General features: G+C 39.9%; 1 protein-coding gene across 1 annotated transcript in view; it reads left to right on the top strand.

Moving 5' to 3' along the window:
* Nucleotides 1-4,463: 4,463 nt before the first annotated feature.
* The window catches only part of CHD7 (chromodomain helicase DNA binding protein 7), a 171,813-nt gene continuing 154,006 nt past the window's right edge, over nt 4,464-22,270 (top strand). Inside the window, exon 1 of the mRNA XM_007939476.2 lies at nt 4,464-6,128. Within this exon, the coding sequence (XP_007937667.1) occupies nt 4,464-6,128 (1,665 nt within the window). The remainder of the gene's footprint in view (nt 6,129-22,270) is intronic.

Below are 22,270 nucleotides of genomic sequence, written 5' to 3'. Positions count from 1 at the left end.
TCCACCTCCTTCTGGGTGGGTTTGAAGTGCCCGCCGTTTGAAGTGCCCGCCTTTTGACTGATAGTTGAGTGCTGAACGGTTTGTGCGTTTGTGCCAGCCAGAATTGTTTACTGTGTGGCATCACACATAATTAAAACACTCGTCATAATAAACGACCAAGGAATATTTTATAAAATGGTGTTCTACATTTTTATGATATAATACCCTAGATCTTGGATCTTATTTAAGAAGATTTTCCTTTTCAGAGGTATTACAAATGAAATGTAAGCTTCGTGAAGACAAGAGGGAATTTTATTTGTTTTTATTCACTGACATGTCCCCAGCACCCAGCTCAGTGCTTGGATCATCATAAGTGCTCAATAGATATATTTTGAATAAGTGAATGTGATTTGAGATTGAACTCAATTTTTATTTAAAGCTGAATTGAGTGCAAATACAACTTGAGTATTTTTTAGCCATATAATTATTTGATACTTCATTTTTTTTTTCTTTTTAATAATCCATAATGGTACTGCCAGTATAGGAGCTCAGCCACTTGTATCCATTTTTACTTAAAACCGAAAAAACCAAACTCACTGACATCTAGTTGATTCGGACCCTCATTGAGTTTCTGAGGTGGTAAAGCTTTATGGAAGTAGGTTGCCTGTCTTCCTTCTGTGGATTGGCTGGTGGTTTTGAACTACCAAACTTTTGGTTAGCAGTCAAATGCCTTAGGCACTGCACCACCAGACCTCCTTACTTTTACTTGAATTATGGCTAATCTAAATTAAGATACGGGTTAAAGCATTCGACTGCTAACCAAAAGGTCAGTGGTTTGAATCCATCAGCCGCTTTGTGGGAGAAAGATGAAGGTCTGCTTCTGTAAAGATTTGCAGCCTTGGAAACCCTCAGGGCATTTCTACTCTGTCCTATAGGGTCACTATGAGTTGGAATCGACTTGATGGCAGTGGGTTTGGTTGATTGTAAGTGTAAAATATAAAATTATACATACTGCATTTTGAAGACTTAGCCAAGTTACATACCAAGAGATGTAAACTATCTTACTACTCTTTTTTTTTTAAATATTGGTTATATTTTGAAATGTTATTTTCTCTACATTGGGTTAAATAAAAATGTTATTAAAATTAATTTTTTCTGGTTACTTTTTAAAACAGAAAATTACATATGGCTTTTGTGGCTCCTATTTTTTCTCTATTGGGCAGTCTGATCTTGACCTAAAAAATGGAGATACAGTGAATGTAGAGAAGAGAGAAGCCTTCAAAAAGTTATTTGAATGAATGAATGTCTATTATGGAAACACAACATTGTATGTTGCAGCTGTGACTTTGGGAAAGTGGGCATTCAAATGGTCTTGATCAAATAAAAAAAAGACCAAAATAAATGAATTAGATTAGTGCAAATCAGAATTATGAATTCCTGTTCCCAGATGGATTCCTGGCATAGTTGTCAGCTGTCTCCTGAGGTCAAAAATGAGGCAGGAAGCACTGATGGCTGCCTGAGAGAGAATGGTTGCTAATGACAGACTCAAGCCACAGTTGTAAACTTTCCACCCTCAGCTCACTTGAGCGTGGTCACAGTTTGGTGGGCGACATGCTTACTTGATACCACATCATGTTGGTTATCTGTCTGCTGTCATTTCTCATGCCATCAGGAAATGGACCCTTAGTAGGAAGGGCAAGGGAACTGGAAGGAAAAGGAGCAAAACTCAAATGTCAGATACAGTTCCTTGGTGAGTTTCTGCTTTGTCCTATCCCATGCCTGCATACAACACTTTTCCCTCTAGAAGTGTTATCCCTTAAGCTGGTAGAAAATGGACCAAATCCTTTGCTTTTTCTCCAGGCTGGCTGTGCTTGTGCCACTGGGCTTGGTGTGTCTGGCAGAAGGATCACTGGTGGGTGGTGCCATCTCCTCCTCCTGGACTCCTTTTTCCCAGAGCTGGCTGAGGACCCCACCCAGTCCACAGATTTTTTTTTCCTTTGTGGACCCTGGAGTATAAAACCATTATCTTATCAAACAAGGCTATCAAGGACATATAAGTAGACACTACTTTCCCTAAGCGAATTTGAAAAGTTGTTTTTGTAAGTGGTTAGTCCGCACAGCTGGTTTAAGCTGTTATCAAGTCCATTCCAGTATTTGTTTCCTTTAAAGTTAGAATGAGCTTTGAATAAATGAATACTGACTGCCTCGGCTTTTTAGAAGTAAATTCAATTTATACATATTTGTTGCATTTGTCACTGGAGATTTCTCCTCCTCTTTATTTTGGATTTTAAAGTAATTGTGTAGTAAGGCAGCTTGTTTCAAATAAAGCTGCATTCATGCTAACACCGTAGTTTCACCAGTTTGACCTCTGTTTTTGGAGAAACTGGATCAGAAAATTCATGGCAGTTAGCAGCTGAGTGAGGAGACCTTTGGCTCGAGTTGACAGCTGCCACCTGAAGAGTGCAGACCTGAAGACCCTCTCAGGGTATATGTCTGTAGTTCTGACAGGGAGCAGGAGTGGTGTTTACATGTTCTGTAAGCAAAATTCTCCCTGTGTTAGGAATATGGTAGAATAGAGCAAGCAATTTTATCTGCCTCACTGTGCACCCACCAGCAGTGTTGGCCAGCCCCATTGTTCACTCACAACGCAGGTAGAAGTGTGCCCATAGACTTGGTGACTGAGCAAGTATAACCTCACTTCTGAAATTCATCAGGAAGATACATATTTTTTTCCCCTCTCCAAGTGGGCTAGCATCACACAATGCTTATAAAAGAGAGTTGGGGTGGGGGGAAGTTAAATTCCAAAGATGTTTAAGATTTCAGGCATTTTTCCTATGTGAATTAGTTCTTTATTAGGCTGTTGATTCAATTAGCACTGAACAAACACTTTCCCATTTTGATTGTTGAAAGATACTTTAAATCCCTTGTTTTAGTCTGATATAAATGTGCTAGGAACTGTTAGAATAAAATGTGGTACATTAGATAGTGTATATTATGGACTGTAAACACTGTCCTTATTTCCCCCTACCTGCTCAGGTCCTGCCTTATTTCACAAAGAGGTTAAGTTCATGTGATGGCAGCATGGATATTTTGAATTTCGTTCTGTTAGGATAATTTTCCAGAGCTCTGGTGGCATAGTGCCTAAGGCATTTGACTGTTAACCAGAAGGCTGGCGGTTCAACTCCTTGGAAGGAAGGTTGGGCAATCTACTTCCGTAGTGATATTGCCTTGGAAACTCAAGGAGGGGTCACTGTAAGTCAGATCCGACTCCACAGCAGTGCATTGCATTGTATTGCGTTTTGTTGAGGGTAATTTTCAGTTTTGACTAATTTTTAGGCCAATTTTCTGTTCTTCACTAATGAGAATAGTTACCCTGGACCAATCCTCCATCCAGGTGGAGTTCCTTCTGGGTGGTCGGCGGGATCTTGTTTTGTCACCAGAGCCCAGTGTGCTGCAGGTGGACAGTGCATCTGGTGACTGGGCTCCCTTCGCCCTTGGTACCGTCGGATACTCAGGGGAGCACAGCAGCTTCATGCTGTGCATGGGTTTGGGCCGCCTGTAGACTGTTATGCCTATAGAATTTTCTTTTAGTCTCTTTCTCAATCTTCTATATTCCTGCCATTAAACCTAATGAAACTGAATTAATTATACTGTTCTCCAGCTTTTGCTTTCCAACATCACTGTGGACATGTTCCCCATAAATGTCTCTGTACATAGTTGAATGTTGGCTGGAAATATCTAATTTGGATGAAGTGACTGATTTTGATATTTATATAATTCTCTTGTCAGTTTAACTAAGTTGAGCTTCTCACAGCCCTCAGTGTTGCTACTGCTCATCTGATTACACTGCTTGGGGGAATAAGGTTAAGGATGTGCTGTTGGTAACCAGAGCATTTCTAGGGCTTTAGTTCAGCAGATGGGCTGCTTGGCTATATTCATACATCTGCTTGCCTGCTGTGGCAGCTGCTGCTGCTTCATGTTGTGTTCTTTTGTTCTGTTCTATCCAAGAATGGAATGCTAGGAAGTGTAGTGAATACATTAATTTAAGGTTAAGATTAGTGTTTTGCTTGCTTTCTAAGTAACCGATCATAATAATGCTTCTGGTAGGATCTAATGAGTTTCTCTTAAAGTGAACTAGATTTATAAAATACTGCTCAGCGAGGGGCCTAGATTAGTATTGTCTGGTGGATACCAAATTCACATGTGTAAAATGCTGGCGGGGAGGGGGGGGACGGGGGGGGGAGTTTAATCACATGTTCCTAATTCTTTGTTTTCTTCCTTCCTCCTCCCCACCTTCCACTCCTTTCTAGGACTTATATCCAGACTTTGCCTGACACTGCAGGGTCCAAGAGAATTAAGGAAATATGGAATGACATGAAGAAGATTAGTTAAGGATTATAGGCTTTGAGGACAGACACCTCAGTGAAGTGAAGCACAGAAAAGCTCCCTAGCTGAAGTTTGGAGGAGCCGTGTGTTAGAAGAAGATGGCGGATCCAGGAATGATGAGTCTTTTTGGCGAGGATGGGAATATTTTCAGTGAGGGCCTTGAAGGCCTTGGAGAGTGTGGTTACCCTGAAAATCCAGTCAACCCCATGGGCCAACAGATGCCAATAGACCAAGGCTTTGCTTCTCTGCAGTCGTCCCTTCATCATCCCTCTACTAATCAAAATCAAACCAAGTTGACCCATTTCGATCACTATAATCAGTATGAACAACAAAAGATGCATCTGATGGATCAGCCGAACAGAATGATGAGTAGTGCCCCTGGGAATGGACTCGCGTCTCCTCACTCACAGTATCACACCCCTCCCGTTCCTCAGGTCCCTCACGGTGGCAGTGGCAGCAGCCAGATGGGCGTCTACCCTGGCCTGCAGAATGAAAGGCATGGGCAATCTTTCGTGGACAGTGGCTCTATGTGGGGACCACGGGCTGTTCAGGTACCAGATCAGATACGAGCCCCCTACCAGCAGCAGCAGCAGCCGCCCCCACCCCAGCCGGCTCCATCAGGCCCCCCCAGTCAGGGCCACCCTCCGCACATGCAGCAGATGGGGAGCTATATGGCACGTGGGGACTTCTCGATGCAGCAGCACAGTCAGCCACAGCAGAGGATGAGCCAGTTTTCCCAAGGCCAAGAGGGCCTCAATCAGGGAAATCCTTTCATTGCCACCTCAGGACCTGGCCACTTGTCCCATGTGCCCCAGCAGAGCCCCAGCATGGCACCGTCCCTGCGTCACTCAGTGCAGCAGTTCCATCACCACCCCCCTACTGCTCTCCATGGAGAATCTGTTGCCCACAGTCCCAGATTCTCCCCTAATCCTCCTCAACAAGGGACTGTTAGGCCACAAACCCTTAACTTTAGTTCTCGGAGCCAGACAGTCCCCTCACCTACTATAAACAACTCAGGGCAGTATTCTCGATATCCTTACAGTAACCTAAATCAGGGATTAGTTAACAATACAGGGATGAATCAAAATTTAGGCCTTACGAATAATACCCCAATGAATCAGTCCGTACCAAGATACCCCAATGCTGTAGGATTTCCATCAAACAGTGGTCAAGGACTAATGCACCAGCAGCCCATCCACCCCAGCGGCTCACTTAACCAAATGAACACACAAACTATGCATCCTTCACAGCCTCAGGGAACTTATGCCTCTCCACCTCCCATGTCACCCATGAAAGCAATGAGTAACCCAGCAGGCACGCCTCCACCGCAAGTCAGGCCTGGAAGTGCTGGGATGCCCATGGAAGTTGGCAGTTATCCAAATATACCCCACCCTCAGCCATCTCACCAGCCCCCGGGGGCCATGGGAATTGGACAGAGGAATATGGGCCCCAGAAATCTGCAGCAGTCTCGTCCGTTTATGGGCATGTCCTCAGCACCGAGGGAGTTGACCGGGCACATGAGACCAAATGGTTGTCCTGGCGTTGGCCTTGCTGACCCACAAGCAATACAGGAGCGACTGCTTCCTGGCCAGCAGCATCCTGGCCAGCAGCCATCCTTCCAGCAGCTGCCAACCTGCCCTCCAATGCAGCCCCACCCAGGGGTACACCACCAGTCTTCACCCCCACCGCACCCTCACCACCAGCCGTGGGCACAGCTCCACCCCTCACCCCAGAACACCCCACAGAAAGTGCCTGTGCATCAGGTAAGCAGAGTTGCATCCTGTCTTTATGTAAATACACCATTGAATGCATTTAATATACTGATTCAAATTTTCTTTAAATGTGAAAATCTTTTTTATTATGAGTGTCTTAATTTTTATCTTGTAAGCTGCCCCCAAATCTCATTTTTTTCTGTTATTATTTTATTGTTATTATTTATTACTCATGCATTTATGCATTTATTCAGAAATTGTTGTGTCCTCTGTACGAGGAATTGTGCTGGGTAATAAGGATACATGGCTGGATACAACTAAGGCTTGGTCCCTGTTCCCAAATTGCTTTGTCCTGCCAACAGGGAAAGAATATGGGACCAAAGCTTATCAGGCAAATGTTTTGTCCCCTTCTTCTTCATTCTCTCTTCCTCTCTGTTTTAAAAATATACTGAATCTTGGTTTCCAGCAAAATTTTATGTTAGTAGTGGTCCCTCTTCCCCCTTTTTGTTATGCTTTTCCTTTGGAAGCTGCAGAATTTGTACTTTTATAATATTTATTTAGCCAACTGTTGAATGCTAGTGTAAACTTAAATTGCAAACTGTAGAAAATCACCATAAACAATAATCCACAGAATGTATTTGGTTTCAAAGAGATTTGGTTAGTTTTCCTTTTTTTGTGTGTGTGTGTTGAAATGTGATTTTCGTTATCCTACAGAAGTGGTAAGAAAACAGATTGAAGTTTTAAGCTTTGGTATTACATTAGTTTTCTAGGACTGCCATAACAAATTCCCACAAAGTGGGTAATAACAGAAAGTATTCTTATAACAATAGAAATGTATTCTCTCAAAGTTGTAGAGACCAGAAGTCTGAACCCAGGGTGTCTCCAGGGTCAAGTTCTTTCTGAAGGCTCTAGGACACGGTCCTTCCTTGTTTCTTTTAGCTTCTGATGGCCCCAGGTCATCATTGGCTTATGGCAACATAACTCCAGTCTATGCCTTCATATGGTGTCTTCCCTCTGTCTTTGTCTTATAAATATATTACTCAGATTAGAATCCATGTTAATTTAATTAAGATATCTGCAAAGACCCTACTTCCAAGTAAAGTCAAACTCATAGGCAGCAGGTATTAGGACTTTAGCATATCTTTTAGGAACGTAGAGTTCAACCCATAACAGGTATTCCCAAAGACATCTTTCTGTCATAAATCTTGGTTTTCATGCTATGTTGTTGTTGTTGTTATGTGCCATCCAGTCGGACCCGACTTATAGCAAGCGACCCCTCCTTGGGTTTTCGAGGCAGTATCACTACGGAAGTAGATTGCCCCATCTTCCTTCCGAGGAGTGGCTGATGGGTTTGAACCGCCAGCCTTCTGGTTAGCAGTCAAGTGCCTTAGGCACTATGCTACCAGAGCTCCTTTTCATGCTATAGGCCACGTAAAAATAAATTACTATCTGTGTATACAGATTATTCTGAATGCTATTCAGAAATAAATATTGATTGTCCACTATTGTTGCAGGTCTGTTTTTAGATGGCACAGTAGGTGATTTTCAGAGGTGTAAGGCAAAGCGCTTGCTATTAATGAACTTGTCATCAGTCTGGGGACACATGAGCAATATGTGAAAATGTGCAGCAGAGTAAAAGACCATGCATGATTATGTGACAAATGTCAGAGAGAGGAAAGGCCTGTGGGTTAGGTTCCTTGGGGTTTGTCTGAGACTTAGGGAAAGTGAATCAAGGATGACATTGCAGGTTGGGGGATAGTTTGTCAAACGAGGGCATGTGAAGTAGAGCTTGTTGCAGGGTGTAGGTGAGGAGAACAGGGGTTTCAAGTAGGGCTAGATTATAGAGGCCTTGAGTTCTGTTTTAATGAATTTGGACATAAGTGAGGAGCCATTGATATTGGCTAGACAGTGTGCAGAATGGATGGGGAACCAGAAAGGTGAAGTATGAGCCTCCATCCAGGCTGGAGACCACAGTTTAGACCAGGGCTGGGATCATAGTAACAGAAAGGACTGAAGCAGTGTGAATGTAAAAGGGTTTGGTGAGGAAGCTGCTGTTCTGGGGTGGAGGGAAGGTACATTTATGACTGAGAGCATTGGCGGTGCTGTGGGAATGGAAGTCAGGGGCCTCCTCAGACCTGGAGCAAATGGAAGCCTTCCGGAGTAGCAGGGCATGAGGTGATTCCCTGGAGAGCCCCAAAGGCAGTGGAAGCTGCCCCTGCCCTTGCACTCAACTCCTTGCCTCTTCTGCCTCCTGACTCCCCTGTGTGGTCACTCACTGACAGGATCTAACCTGTAGCAGCCAGATGGGATGGAACTCTGGGCACAGAGGACAGTGTGAAAGGGGCACGTTAAAAGCAGTCTGACAAGATGCTGTTAAGCCTGGGGAAAAACAAGGACAAAGTAAGGGCCAAGATAAAACAGATAAAATGCAGTTATTTATTTATTTATTTTTATACTCAAGGCAAAAAGCCCTGCCTCAAAAAGGACCAAAAGTACTGTCCTTGAGTCCAGTAAACAGCTCTGGTGGTGTAGTGCCTAAGGCATTTGACTGCTAACCAGAAGGCTGGTGGTTTAAACCCACCAGCTGCTCCTTGGAAGGAAGATTGAGCTATCTACTTCATAGAGATCCAAACCAAAAACCAAAGTCACTGCTGTCGAGTTGGATCCGACTCATAGCAACCCCTCCTTGGGTTTCTGAGGAATTATCACTATGGAAGTAGATTGCCCAGTCTTCCTTCCGCAGAGTAGCTGGTGGGTTTGAACTGCCAGCTTTCTGGTTAGCAGTCAAATGCCTTACACATACTATGCCACCCGAGCTCCTTCCATAGAGGTAACACCTTGAAAACCCAAAGAGGGGTGCTGTGAGTCAGGATTGACTACTGGATGGCAGTGAGTTTGGTTTTGAGGCTAGCAGACCTGGGTGAGTGCTAGTGTAGAAATGACTTGTTTCCAGCAATTATTCTTTTCCTTTATTTCCTGGACAGTTTCTTAAATAAGGGGTCATTTTAGCATAGTGGCTCTCAGACTTCTCCCTGTCCCAGCATATCTCAGGGGAATTGGTGTCTTCCTGACTCAAGGGTGAGGCATCTTGAAGGAGACTCCCTGGGATCCCAGTCTGATCCCTGGAGGAGAATTGCTGAGCTACTCCCAGCTGTTCTGAGGTATAAGTATTTCAACAGACATTTCAGATGATGAATTTTGCTCACACCATTTGCTTTCTTATTTCTGCGTAACTTTGCATTTTCTTTGGGTTTCAAAGCACTCAATAGTATTGAGAAGTAGTATAATATCTTGATGATAGCATAGAATTTAAAGTCAGAAAAGTGTTTGAATAGTGGCTCGACCACTACTAGTAGCTTGGTGACCATGGGCCACTTAAATTGTGCTCTGAACCTCAACTTCTTCCATCAGTAAAGCAGAAAAGAACTCCCATCTTGAAAGAAGTTGAGATTAAGTGGAATAATATGCACCAAGTGCCTCATGTCACATCCAGCCTATGGTAGGTAGATAAGTTAATTCTCCTCTAGGGTTTACTTTCGGATCTCTAGAAATCCAAACCTTGCTTCATAATTATATCATTTTACATGCAGATTTTTTTGTAATATTAATTTTATTTTTTAAGGAAGAAGTTAAATATTATGAAATACTACCTTAGTTAGGAAATATTAAGTTTAATTTGTGCAAATATTACCTCTCTTTTAGCACATTCTGCTCTAGCCAGCTTCTCTAATTAGGTTTTGCTTTAGAACTTCTACAGTCATTTTGCATTTCATCTATGATATTTTCAAAACCGTGCTGTGTCACAGGGAAGCTTACTAAATTAGGTTGAAATATTGGTGCCATTTGCATAATAATGACCACATTCATGATAGGCTTGTTGATTCCCTACTTCTCTTGAGTGTTTCACTTTTTAATAAATAAAAGTTATGCACTTTAAGTATTGAAAGATCTGGACAGACTTTTTTTTTTTTCCCCCCTAAATTTTTATTGTGATTTGGGTGAAAGTTTACAGAACAAATTCATTTTCTATACAGCAGTTCATACACATTTTGTTTCATGACATTGACTGCAATTTCCCACAGTGCAGTAGCTCCCCTCTCACTTCCTCCCCATAGTTACCTCTTCCCTGTGTTCTTCCCTCCTATGTACTCCTGCCACCTGTGCATACATAACCCTTCTATTCTTTCATGATTGATCTCTTCAAGGAGTGTATGTACCTAAGGTAAATGTTCAACTCATATGCCTTTTTTTTTTTAGTTTGTTTTACATTCAACATTACGTGTACATTTAGTTTCACTCCCCATTTACCATGCCCAACCCTAACCCAGTCTCCTCCCCTCCCTGTCCAGTAACCCTCCCCCTGTGCCCCTCACAGTTATGCATTCCTGTTTGTCCTGCATTTCCTCAGTGTGAATGTTGCCCCTCTGGTGCCCTGTGGTCTATTGCTCAAAGATCTATTGCTCTTCATCCTAGGTTGAGTGGTCTGCATGTACATATTGTTAATGATTGGGCTGAGAGCCAGCCCCTGGGAGTGACTTTTATTCCAGGCAGAGAATGTATTGGGGGTCTCATCAGACTCCATCTGACCAATAATTCTGGTCATTATTGAGTTTTTGGATTTTGTTCCACATTTTCCCTCCCACTCTATCCAGGATCTCCAGATTTGATCCTTTCCTGAGTGGTTGGCATTGGTAGCCAGCCACCATCTAGTTCTTCTGGTCTTGAGGGCCATGATGTGGACAGAAGTTTTCTACATTGTATAACACATTTATGAGTCTTTAAAAATAAGTTTAACTTACACTGAAGAGTCAACAAAGGAAAATATGAGAATAAAAAAGCCCAAAGTTCCTCATTCAAAATGTACAGAATTATATGTATTGGTGTGTGGGCACGTTCTTTCCTGGAAGCTCTAGATTATCCTGATTATTTGATGAAATTTATAGGGAAAAATCCTTTGATTTTCTTTATTTTTAATAGCTGATTAGAACAGTTCTCTAGCTTTTTGATCGGCCCTTTTACACTTTTAAAAGCAGAACTTGAACTTTTCTTTTGTGGCTTGTATACATTGATATTTACTGACTTTGAAATTAAAATTGAGGGAAGTTTAAGGTATTTATTTAATATAACATTTAATAATAATTTTAAAATAGCAATAATAAATATGTTACTGTAGATAACATTTTTCAAATGAAAAGTAACTGCCAAAAGCAAAAAAATTAGTGGGATTATGTCACACGGTCACAAATGTTGGATTCTCATATCTGCTTCTGCGTGTAGTATGCACTTGCAAGTCACGAGCTTCTGGAAAAATCCACTCTACACAGGGAGAGAATGATTATGAAAATGCACATAACATCTTAATAACATTGGTATAAAGGAAGGAGTTAGGGCTTTGGAATATTGAGATTTTGAACACAAGCACCCCTAACTGATGACTAACCCTGTGACCTTGGGCAGGTTACTTAACCTCAGGGTCTCCGTTTCGTTATCTCTGCAGTGAGAGTTCATCTACCTTCCTTGTTAGAGAGATAGCAAGCTTAGCAGTAATGTCCCTTGAGTACTTAACCTGCTATGGGACATGTAGTGGGGACTTGAAAATGATACATTCTCATCCAGCAGATGTGTTCAGAATTGTCTGTTGCAAAATTTAAAGCATAATTTTAATCATTTCTTTCAGTGTTAAAATATTGTCAGAGTTTTGACTTCATTTCTTGAGCTTCAGCATTTATCACATGCCCAGGCTCCCTATAGCCTGTTCATTGGGAGAAAGAGAAGATCTTGCTGGGGGAGGGGTAATGAATGAGAAGTGCCTCACAGAGATTCACCCTGTGTGCTTAGGGTGAGTTTAGTGGCTGGGGTCTGGGAGGATTTTCTGGGGGAAGCAAAATTTTTGCCGAGATGTGAAGGATCAGTGTGAGTTGAGAAAAGGATGAGTAGAGAGGGAGGGAAAGAGTTTAAGGTCTTAGGAAACATTAAGTGCAAAGATGAGAGTGAGCTCATTGGTCTTTGGTGGCTCTCAATATTGTTGGGATGTTGTGGGTATAGGGCATAGAAGGGAGAAAGATGCAGATTTCAAGGACTGTGTAGGTTATGGCAAGGAGTTCATATGGGCCCTGTTGGGCTTCCTCAGGGCCTATGGCTGCACTTGGAGGGTGGAGAGTAGGTGGGACAAGCAGTCCAGCATTTACCAGGCACTGTGGACACAGATGAGGACAATGCAAAAGGAAAGCACAGAACACTCTTTTGTCCTAAAACAGACTTAGTAGATGGACTGCCATTTCAGTAACAGCCAGATCCCCAAGTTTTTGAATAACTTAACACTGTGGTTCCTGAATCAACTTTCAGGTTAGAAATTTCTGTTGGAATTTTTAGTGTCTGCAGCATTATGTTCTTAGTATAAGTATGTTTTGGATACATCTGTGCCCTTTTCATTAATTTGGTCTTGACATATAGTCATTATAAAGGAGAATAGCAGTAGAAACATTTTTTAAAGGACCACCAAGATTGAGAGTTAAGGAGCCCTGGTAGTGCAACAGTTAGGTGCTCAGCTGACAACCACTACAAGCATCTATCTCTACAGTGCCCATCCTTGCCCATAAAATCTGAAGGCATGATGTGCCACTTAGTGTGTGACAGCCTGGCCTTCAGACAGACTTTATTTTGTGAAGAAATATGTTTTTGGAGACTCTCAAAAGTATTATCAGTAATAAGAATTAAATTTTTTTAATTTTCTTTCATAGCCTGGATCTTAGGGTTTACTCTGTAGTGTCCCAAGTAGCAAATAAATTTTCTTAAGTTTTAAGCAGCTACGTTTATTTAGATAATGCATTTAAACCATCTATCTTAGTTGCTTTCATTCAGCTATGCTGAAGAAATAGGGATTAAATGCCTGCTCTGTGCCAAGCAGTATATTAAGGATGGAGATTGGTGGTGTGGTGAAGGTGGGAAGACATAAGGGCCTGCCTTCACTAAAATGAATAGGGAATTTTGGTATTCTGGCTACCATTTCTTTGTGTACCTAATGTGTGCTAGATCAGCACTGTCTGGGGCAAATAATGAGAACCACAGATATGAAACACATACTATTATTTTACATTTTCTAAAAGCCACGTTAAAAGCAAAAAAACAGTTGAAATTAACTTTAATAATCTGTTTAATTAACTCAACATATCCAAAATGTTATTCCAACATGTAGTCAGTAAAAAAATTATTAATGATATATTTTTACATAAGGGTTTGAAATATGGTGTGTATTTTACACTTAGAATTCATCTCAGTTCAGATTGGCAGCATTTCACATACTCAGTAGCCATATGTGACTGTTGTAACCATATTGAACAGAACAGTGCTAGACTCTTTCTATATCTAAAACAAAACAAAACAAAAACCTAGTTGTTCTCAAGTCAACTCTTACTCTCAGCATGTCTCAGAGTAGATCTGTGCTCCACAGGGTGTCAGTGGCTGATTTTTTGGAAGTAGATCACCAAGTCTTTCTTCTAAGGTGCCTCTGGGTAGGCTTGAGACCCCAACTTTTTGTTAACAGCTTAACTGTTACATAACTGTTTACGTCACTTATGGATATCAGTTGATTCTTGATTCAAATATTTTTTAAAACAAGTCATGGTGTAAAAAAATTTTGTTTTAAACACATAAATAAACTTCAAATTGTTTTGTCTAACGATGACAGTCACCCTCGAAGGCAGGTGTTAGCTACCCTTGTTGTAAGGTTGGGAGAGTAGTAACATTTTTTAGGTCATCCATAAATGCAGTGTTGTGTATCTGTGTGTATGTGATCAGAATCAGTTCATGGAAAGAAAGGTTATGGAAGTGAGATTTCATAGAAGGTCTGACTGAGTGGTTTCTTCTGCTGTCCTGCCATTAAAAAAAAAAAAAAAAAATACTGTTTCTCTAAAAAAAAGGGGGATTGCATGTGTTTTCTTGATTTAGTTAAGATGTTTGAATACTTTCAGTATTTATTTATTTATTTAACTCAGAATGTCTCTGTCTTTTAAAATCGCTAATAGAATTATTTGAAGGTTCATGAAATTGGCTCTCCAAGGGTAAGGGAGAAGGCCTTTAGTTTTATGAATAAACATGGCCCTCTTTCTTTTTCTTTGCTGCTTTTTTCTTCCTTCAGTCACTCAGAAGGGTAGTCTGTGACGATACAGAAGGATAGTTGATTGGGAAGGAGAATTGGGAAGTAGGTCAGGGGGACAATAGGGAAAAAAGCATTGTGGGAACTTGGAAAATTTACCTTAATCTTGACATCTTACTATTAGTTTCCATTCTCTGTAGTATAAGGTTCTCCATGCACTGAGGAACCTGTTGTGATGAACACTTGCACTACAGGAGTTGGACACCAGAGAAGCTGCCCATGGAGCATATCTGAAACAGGAAGCAAAATCCCTTTCTTCTGTAATGTCTGTCCAGCACCCTATATTGATAATGGTTAATATTATGCTAACAGACGAAGGAAAAATATAAATAAAGGGCTGAGATCCATTTTTGTAGGACAGACAATGAATTTGGAGTTGATAATTAATAAATTGACCACTGGCATAGTAAAAAAAAAAAAAAAATACTCAATCTTGACATCTTACTATTAGTTTCCATTCTCTGTAGTTGAGTTATACATTTGTTGTTCTGTCAGCAACCACTTGCCCTGGTTCTTTTGTTGGTGAATTCAACTCTTTTATAGCTGAAGGGAGTCAATAGCAAACATGTACTTGTTCATTGGCCTTCAAAACTTTAGTAGGTAATAGTGCATCACTAGGAGGGAGGGTCCTCGGAAGGAAGGTTGGGCAATCTACTTCAGTAGTGCTAGTGCCTCAGAAACCCAAAGAGGGGTCGCTATGAGTCTGGTCTGACTCGAGGGCTCATAACAACAACAACAGGAGGGAGGTTTAGGAGGTCTGATAGCGTAGTGCTTAAGGTACTTGACTGCTAACAAGAAGGCTGGTGGTTCAAACCCACCAGCCACTCCTTGGAAGGAAGTTTGGGCAATCTACTTCCATAGAGATACCGCCTTGGAAATGCAAGGAAGGGTTGCTATGAGTTGGGTCTGACTCGATGGCACATAACAACAACAGGAGGGAGGTTTTGTTTTGTTTTCTTTCACTTAGTTGGTGGTGTGTGTGTGTGGGACATAGGAGAACCTTTTAGGGATTGGGAGCATAGCACTGAGGGTGGTGGTGATGGGAAATTTAAAGGAAATTGGTGAAATACCATTAAATTGGCACTGTTTAAAAGTCAATGTATGTACAGATGGGCTCTCATCATCCCTGTCGCTTTTTTCTTGGTTTGGATTAGCCAATGAGAGTCAATGTATCAGTTAAGAGTATAAGACATTTCTTTATACCTTATTTTAATAATTGAAGCAAAACTGTCATCAAGATCTTTAATGGAAGAAAACATGCTATTCTGATGCTTCTTAATGAAAAGCATGGAATCCCTGGATGGCACAGTTGGTTATGCTCTCAGCTACTAATTGCAAGGTTTGGATTTGAGCCCACCCAGAGGTGTCTTGGAAGAAAGGCCTGATGATCTTCTTCTGAAAGATCACAGCTTTGACAATCTTATGGAGCACAGTTCTGTTCTGTACACGTAGGGTTGGCACTAGTCGGAATCAGTTCATTGATGACAGGTGTGGTTTTTGCTTTTAATGAATAGCATAATATTTCTGATCCACTTTAAAGTATATTTTCATAACCTCCTGTATCTCTCTCTATGTTTAATTTAATTCCAAATAATTCTGTACCACATTTCAGAATTCCAAAGCTTTAGCCCTAATTGGGTAAAAGAAAATAACAACATTTTAAGTTATAAGCAAGATATATTAATCCTGAGAGGTTTTTTGTTTGTTTGCTTGTTCTTACTATAGGCAAAAAGAGTTGGAAAATACAAATCTGAAGAGGATTTTTGCTTTTACCCAAAGAGGCAAGGTAGAAGTCAGATGTTGGGAAACCTCATTAAGACGTTTTTGAATGTGAGGTATTCTAGCATTATCACCAAAATCAATCATCAAAACCAAACCAAAAGCACTGCCATTGAGTCAATTCCAGCTTATAGTGACCCCCAGTGGGTTTCTGAGGAGGTAAATCTTTATGGAAGTAGATTGCCCTCTTCTTCTTTCTGTAGAGCACCTGGTGGGTTTGAACTGCCAGCCTTCTGGTTAGCAGTCAAATGTACCACCAGTTTGTACCACCAGAGTTCCTTTAGTATTACCAAGAGAGTAATTTATGGCCTCAACTAGCCGGCTGGCTGGAGTAGGTTGGGAACATTTGCATAAGATCCTGCCCTTACTCATTTCATGGGCTCTGAAATTCTGCCTTCCTGCCAGCATGGCCCCTCAGTGGTGGGGGTTAGAGAGTGGTTCAGTGCAGGGGCTTAGGGGTGAGGTTCCTTGCTAGCAAATAGGCAAAGAATTCAAGGTCATTTTTTTTTTCCTTTTTCTGAAATTATATTTCTGAATATGCTGTTTAATGATGGGGAGTGGAAAGACTTAAAATTCTTGTTGAATACAGGAATATTTGAAATTAAAGTTCTATTTTTAGATCATGTTTCTTGATTGACTTTTATAGCATGAACAGTCTGTTTGACTTAAAAAAAATCCTATAAATTTGTGGGATTAGTGGGTGGTAAGATTTGTTTCTTTTGCTGTTAATTTTAAAAACACATCTAAATGTCAGCCAGCATGAAGAGACGGCCAAACTCTCAGTTAAGTTCTGAGGCTGAGGGAAATGAAACAGTGGGAACCAACTTGGAGAATTTAATCTTGACATTTTACTATTAGTCTCCATTCTCTGTAATTATAGTGGTAAGTCTCTATAAGATCTGTAAGTAACCACTGAGAGAAATGGAACTGAAACATTGAGCAAGTAGGATGTGCTGACTTTACTTCAACTGGCCTTTTACTAAGCAAACACCATTTTTGACTATTCTAGTGTCACAAAGGACAGTGTTGAAATGCATGGAGGCATATCTTGGCTTAAAGGCAGTAAGCCAGAGGCCTTAAGGAGATCTGATGATTTAGTAAGGAGCAAGGAAGTATAGTGTGATAGTTGGAGCTGTAACCCAATCTAACACATATAGGTACTCCTCACTTTCTAAAAGTTTGCTTTATGCTACTTTGCTTTTATGAAAGACCTACATTAGTACCTGTTTTCACTTACTGAAAGAAATCTGAAGAGGATTTTTGCTTTTACCCAACAAAGCAAAAAACAAAACTAGTGTTCAATGTTGTTTGTAGTGAGCCGTTAAAGAGGCAGTGAGTACTCTGGCCAGTGAGAATGGCATCACCAAGCTCCTTCCCTGGGAACCACATTCAGCATCTCAGCATCAAGCCACCATAGCTTTGAACTGTGTCTGTGAACACTATATGTTAGTGTTACTTCAGGTTTTATGTGTGATTTGGTAGGTTATTTTTGGGTTTGGGACCACTCAAAAATTTTTCCTATATAAATTAGCGGCAATTGCTTCTTTGCTTCACACCATTTTGGCTTATGAAAGGTTTTGTGGGAACACTCTTATTTTAGGATAGTGATGGAAACCTGTATTACATTTTACCAACTACTCCTCCATACCTTTTCCCAGTGGGATGTGTTAATGGTGTACCCTTATCTTCCATGCTAGGATAAAATGCTGTACCAGCTTTTGTGTTTAGAGTCTCACAGAACTCGATTTCTGATTCAACAGGGTATCCCTCTTAATTTTCTTTTTATTATGATAAAATATATATATAACAAAACAGTTGTCATTTCAACCATTTCTGTGTGTACAATTCAGTGACATTAATTACGTTTCTCATGTGTCATAAACATCACCATTATTAGTATCCCTCTTACTTTTGAAATAACAGTAGAAGACTTAGCTCAAAGAAGGAAATATTCCAGTTAGAACTGGGGAAAGATCTGTCATTAGAATTGAGCTTAGAGTGTACAGCCTTAGTTTTTATGACAAGGGAAAAAAACAATATTTACCTATAAAAAAAGGTCTCTAAATGAAGGTATCATTGGTGAAAGAAAAGAAAGTCAGAGACTAGCCATTCAGAGAGAAAAACAGCTGAATTATAAGATCAATTTTAATATGATTCACATGCTTAAGACTTGGTGAGAATTCTCATGCCATGGAAGGTGCTTCATAAAAAGCCAACCTCACTGCCATTCAGTTAATTCTATTAGTGACTCCCATTGATATAAGTGCTAAATAAAGGTTAAAATGTAAAATATTTTATTATAACTACTGTTACTGTGACTTTGAAATAGGCTTTTGCAATGTTTCTTTTCACTTTCTACTTTTTCGTCTTATAGTAGACATTCCCTTATTTTGCAAAATCAGACATTATACAGTGAGACTTGTGAGAGCTGGAACTTGATGGGATTACCTTGTTTTTCTGGATCTCACAGGTTTTCTGCCTTTGATAGGGTGCATTCTTACCACTTTACTATCACTTGTTTTAGAGGAAAATATTTTAGTTTTCCTTCTTTGACAGGTTTCTACCTTTCACAGGTTTTACTGTATAAGAATGCCTTAAAAATTAATTGATCATATACTCATAGATGGCAAACAAAAATTCATGTTTTATTTTGGGGGCCCAAAATTAATATCATGTGACTAAGCAAAATCCGTTTCAATCTCTAACAAATGCAGTGCTATGTATAAAATGCCAACTTCTTTCCCAGTGTTTATTTTCTACCCAATGTCCGCCAAAGTGGAAGGCCATCACTCAGTTTGCAGAAGCTTCCAGCAGCCGTGGTTAAGTGTTCTGTTGTCAAGGAGCTTTGCTTATATTCCCTGCAGTATCCAAGAAGTGTATGTAGTTCCATTCATGTTTGTTGTTGTTGTTGTTATGTGTTGTCGAGTTGGACCTGACTCATAGTGACCCCTCCTTGAGTTTCTGAGGTGGTATCTCTGTGGAAGTAGATTGCCCAGCCTTCCTTCTGAGGAATGGCTGGTGGGTTTGAACCACCAGCCTTCTGATTAGCAGTCAAGTGCCTTAGGCACTATGCTACCAGAGCTCCTTCCATTCATGTATGTAGTAAGTAACTTTTCTTTTATTAAATATCAATTTAAACTTACAGCTGTTAAACTTCAGTTGAATGTTCCATTTCACTGAATTTACCAACACTTTAGTGTATTTCTGTTTTTATCAGAAGTTGAGCGTACTTTCATAATGTGCTCTCAGATATCTCAAAATGATATTATAATTTTGTTGGGAAGTGGCCTCCTGCCAAATAGCATTTATGGCAGTTATGAACTCAGGCTGACGCATGAGGACCATACCATTTAAGATATTTTTAATGTTTCTTTATCCCAATCGACTTTTTTTTTCCTAGTTGGGGGAAAAAAAAAAAAAACACCAAAAAACTTAAGGTGTTTTAAAGTGAGGGAGTCACAAAAGAAAATAAAAAGGATTTGCAGTTTAAATAAGTAGCTAAATGAAATTAAAAAATGGCCAAAAATGGTGGTTCACATTTTTTTCAGCATGTGATGTTTTTATTTTTGGAGAAAATTTTTATCCAACTCATGACACTCCTCCACTTTTTAAAGTTTACTGTTGAGAGGTAGAAAGTTCTGGTGTTAGAATTGACCTGGAGCCCAATGTTCTGTTCTTTAGGAAAGGGCATAATTATATCTTCACTCTCATTTAACTAGAAGGAAAAGGACCCTTTTGCTTATCATCTTCAAACTTCATATGCTATAGTTTTTCTCTTCTTATAAAAGTATTGATTAAAGAAAAAAATGAGACAAGAAAAGAGTAAATGGGAAAACCTATTTATTTATTGTCTAATGTCCCTTAGATATAATGTGTAATATTTATACATATTACTTTATTGACTGTAAATCTACACATACTCTGTGTATAAAGTGAAATGCTACCTTCATATTAGGAAAATATTATAGTGTGGTTACAATCCAGACCTATCATGTTTTTTTTTAAAATTTAATTCAAGCTTTAAACAAAAACTCACTGCTGTTGAGTTGGATCTGACTTATGGCGACCCCTCCTTGGGTTTCCAGCGTGGTATCACTATGGAAGTAGATCGCCCAATCTTCCTTCGGAGGAGTGACTGGTGGGTTTGAACCATTAGCCTTCTGGTTAGCAGTCAAATGCCTTAGGCACTATACCACCAGAGCTCCTAGTTCAAGATTTAGGAAAAGAAAAACCTTCTAAATATGCTTAACTCTAAATGAAATTTTATTTAAATGTATCTAGTGTTTTCCTAAATTATTTTTCAAAGAAAATTCATCATATATTTTGATATCAGACTAATAATACAGTGTTTTTAGAAACTATAAAACTTGACACTATTTAGTAGACCTTTCTGTGATGATGGGAATGTTTTGTATTTGCTCTGTTCAGGATGATAGTCACTTGCCACATATGACTACTGGGGACTTCACATGAGGCTAGTGAGATGTGCTATTGTTGGTTGCCATCCATCAAGTTGATTCCAACTCATTATGACTCTACAAAACTAAGGAACTTAAATTAAATGAAATTTAAATTAATTTTAATAGTTGCATGTGGCTAGTGGCAGCATATTAGACAGCTCAGGTAGAACCAAATAAGACATAAGACAAATTATTTATAGTACTAGAAAATAGGAAATAGAGAACAATGATAAGTATGAAAGTTTTTTTTTTTTTTTTGATCTGTGTAGCCAGTGTAAGCTTTGTGTTTCTACTTTTATTCCTTCTCACCTCTTCCCAGATGGCCTTAAATCCACAGGTCCCCATATCTTTTGGCCCTGCTAGATAGTGATAGAATATTATGACCCATACATGGTATTGCTGGCACACTGCACTTTGTTATTTTTGGAATAAATCTTTGCTGTGTACCAGCCAATTGTTACTAAACACAGGATACTATTTTAAGGAATGTGAATAGATCTTCTTGTCTTAAAGCATAAATGGCATTGTAGAAAGTTACTTGTTTTTTTCCTGAACAATGTGCCTCATATATATGTTGATTTCATAAGTTAAAAATTACCATAGCTGATGATTTTTTTAAAAAATATTTCTCAGTATTTGATATTAAATTCAGTCTCTTTTTTTGTGGGAGTGAAAAAAAAATAAAAATATTTTCTTAAGTGCTTATAGCAGCTATATGCCACTTATTGGTCTTCTAAGCTGCACTTTTTGTGCTTCCAGGTGCCTGTGTATACTTATGTGGGTTTCTTTTCTTATCAGAAGGCACTTGTGTCTTTATTCAGTATTGAAAACAAGCTGAGAAACATTAGTTGTTATAAGGTGTTACCTTAACATGAATTTAGTCCTCTATTAAAATTGTCTCTTAATTTTATAATATATGAATAGTGGTAAAGGGCAAAAGGCCTTAAGTTGAGATTTAAGTTATAATCATTTAGTTGATTTTTTCCAAAAGGATTTGAGACAGTCTGACAAAAGGATGAGTATATGTATTTTTTTAAATTGGAAGCAGTAAATCAGGGTCCTGGAATGGAAGAGCAAGGACATATGCTAATTATGACATGAAGGTAGGTGCTGGGACTGAGTATCAAATTACATTCTGAGCTTCCTGGTGAGTGTACAGAGGGAACGATGACAAGATGTATAATTTTCATTATCAGAGAAAAGGAAATACATTTTTTTTTTTCTCATGTTGTTGTTGTTATTTGCCATCGAGTCGGCCCCGATGCCTAGTGACCCCACCTTGGGTTTCTGAGGCAGTTATCACTTCGGAAGTAGGATTGCCCAACCTTCCTTCCGAGGAGTGGCTGGTGGGTTTGAACTAGCAGAAGAATTTGCATGAAAACACCAAGAAAGGGGACATACAGAGCTACGGTCTGGCAGCGATCCTGACAGCATGGCACAGCACAGACAGCTTGGAAAGTGCTGAGTCTGGTAGGACCTAAGAATTAACCTAAAAATCAGCCCTGCTAGCCAGGGACTGCATAGAGGACTGCTCTGGTGGCTGGTGAATAAAAGGAGAAGCAGCTAAGAGGAGGGTGGGGTGAGCTGTGGACTTTTGCCTGTCCGGAGGGCACAGCCATTTTGAATGTTTACAAGCAGCTTGACCATTTTGGATGTTTAAAGAGACAGTACTCTCCCAGATTCCAGGGGCTTAAGAACAGATTCCGCTTGCCAGTAACCCCAAGGACACTCCAAACCTGGATGGTGCGACATTCCCCTTGTTACTCTTATATCCCACACCTGCTTGCTGAACGGAGGTG

The sequence above is a fragment of the Orycteropus afer genome, unplaced genomic scaffold (assembly GCF_000298275.1).
Source record: "Orycteropus afer afer isolate SDZICR_OR568_19922 unplaced genomic scaffold, OryAfe1.0 scaffold00060, whole genome shotgun sequence".
In the NCBI taxonomy this organism is placed as follows: Eukaryota; Metazoa; Chordata; class Mammalia; order Tubulidentata; family Orycteropodidae; genus Orycteropus; species Orycteropus afer.
The sequence above is the reverse complement of the archived record's forward strand: the minus strand, read 5'-3'. Positions and strand labels throughout refer to the sequence as shown.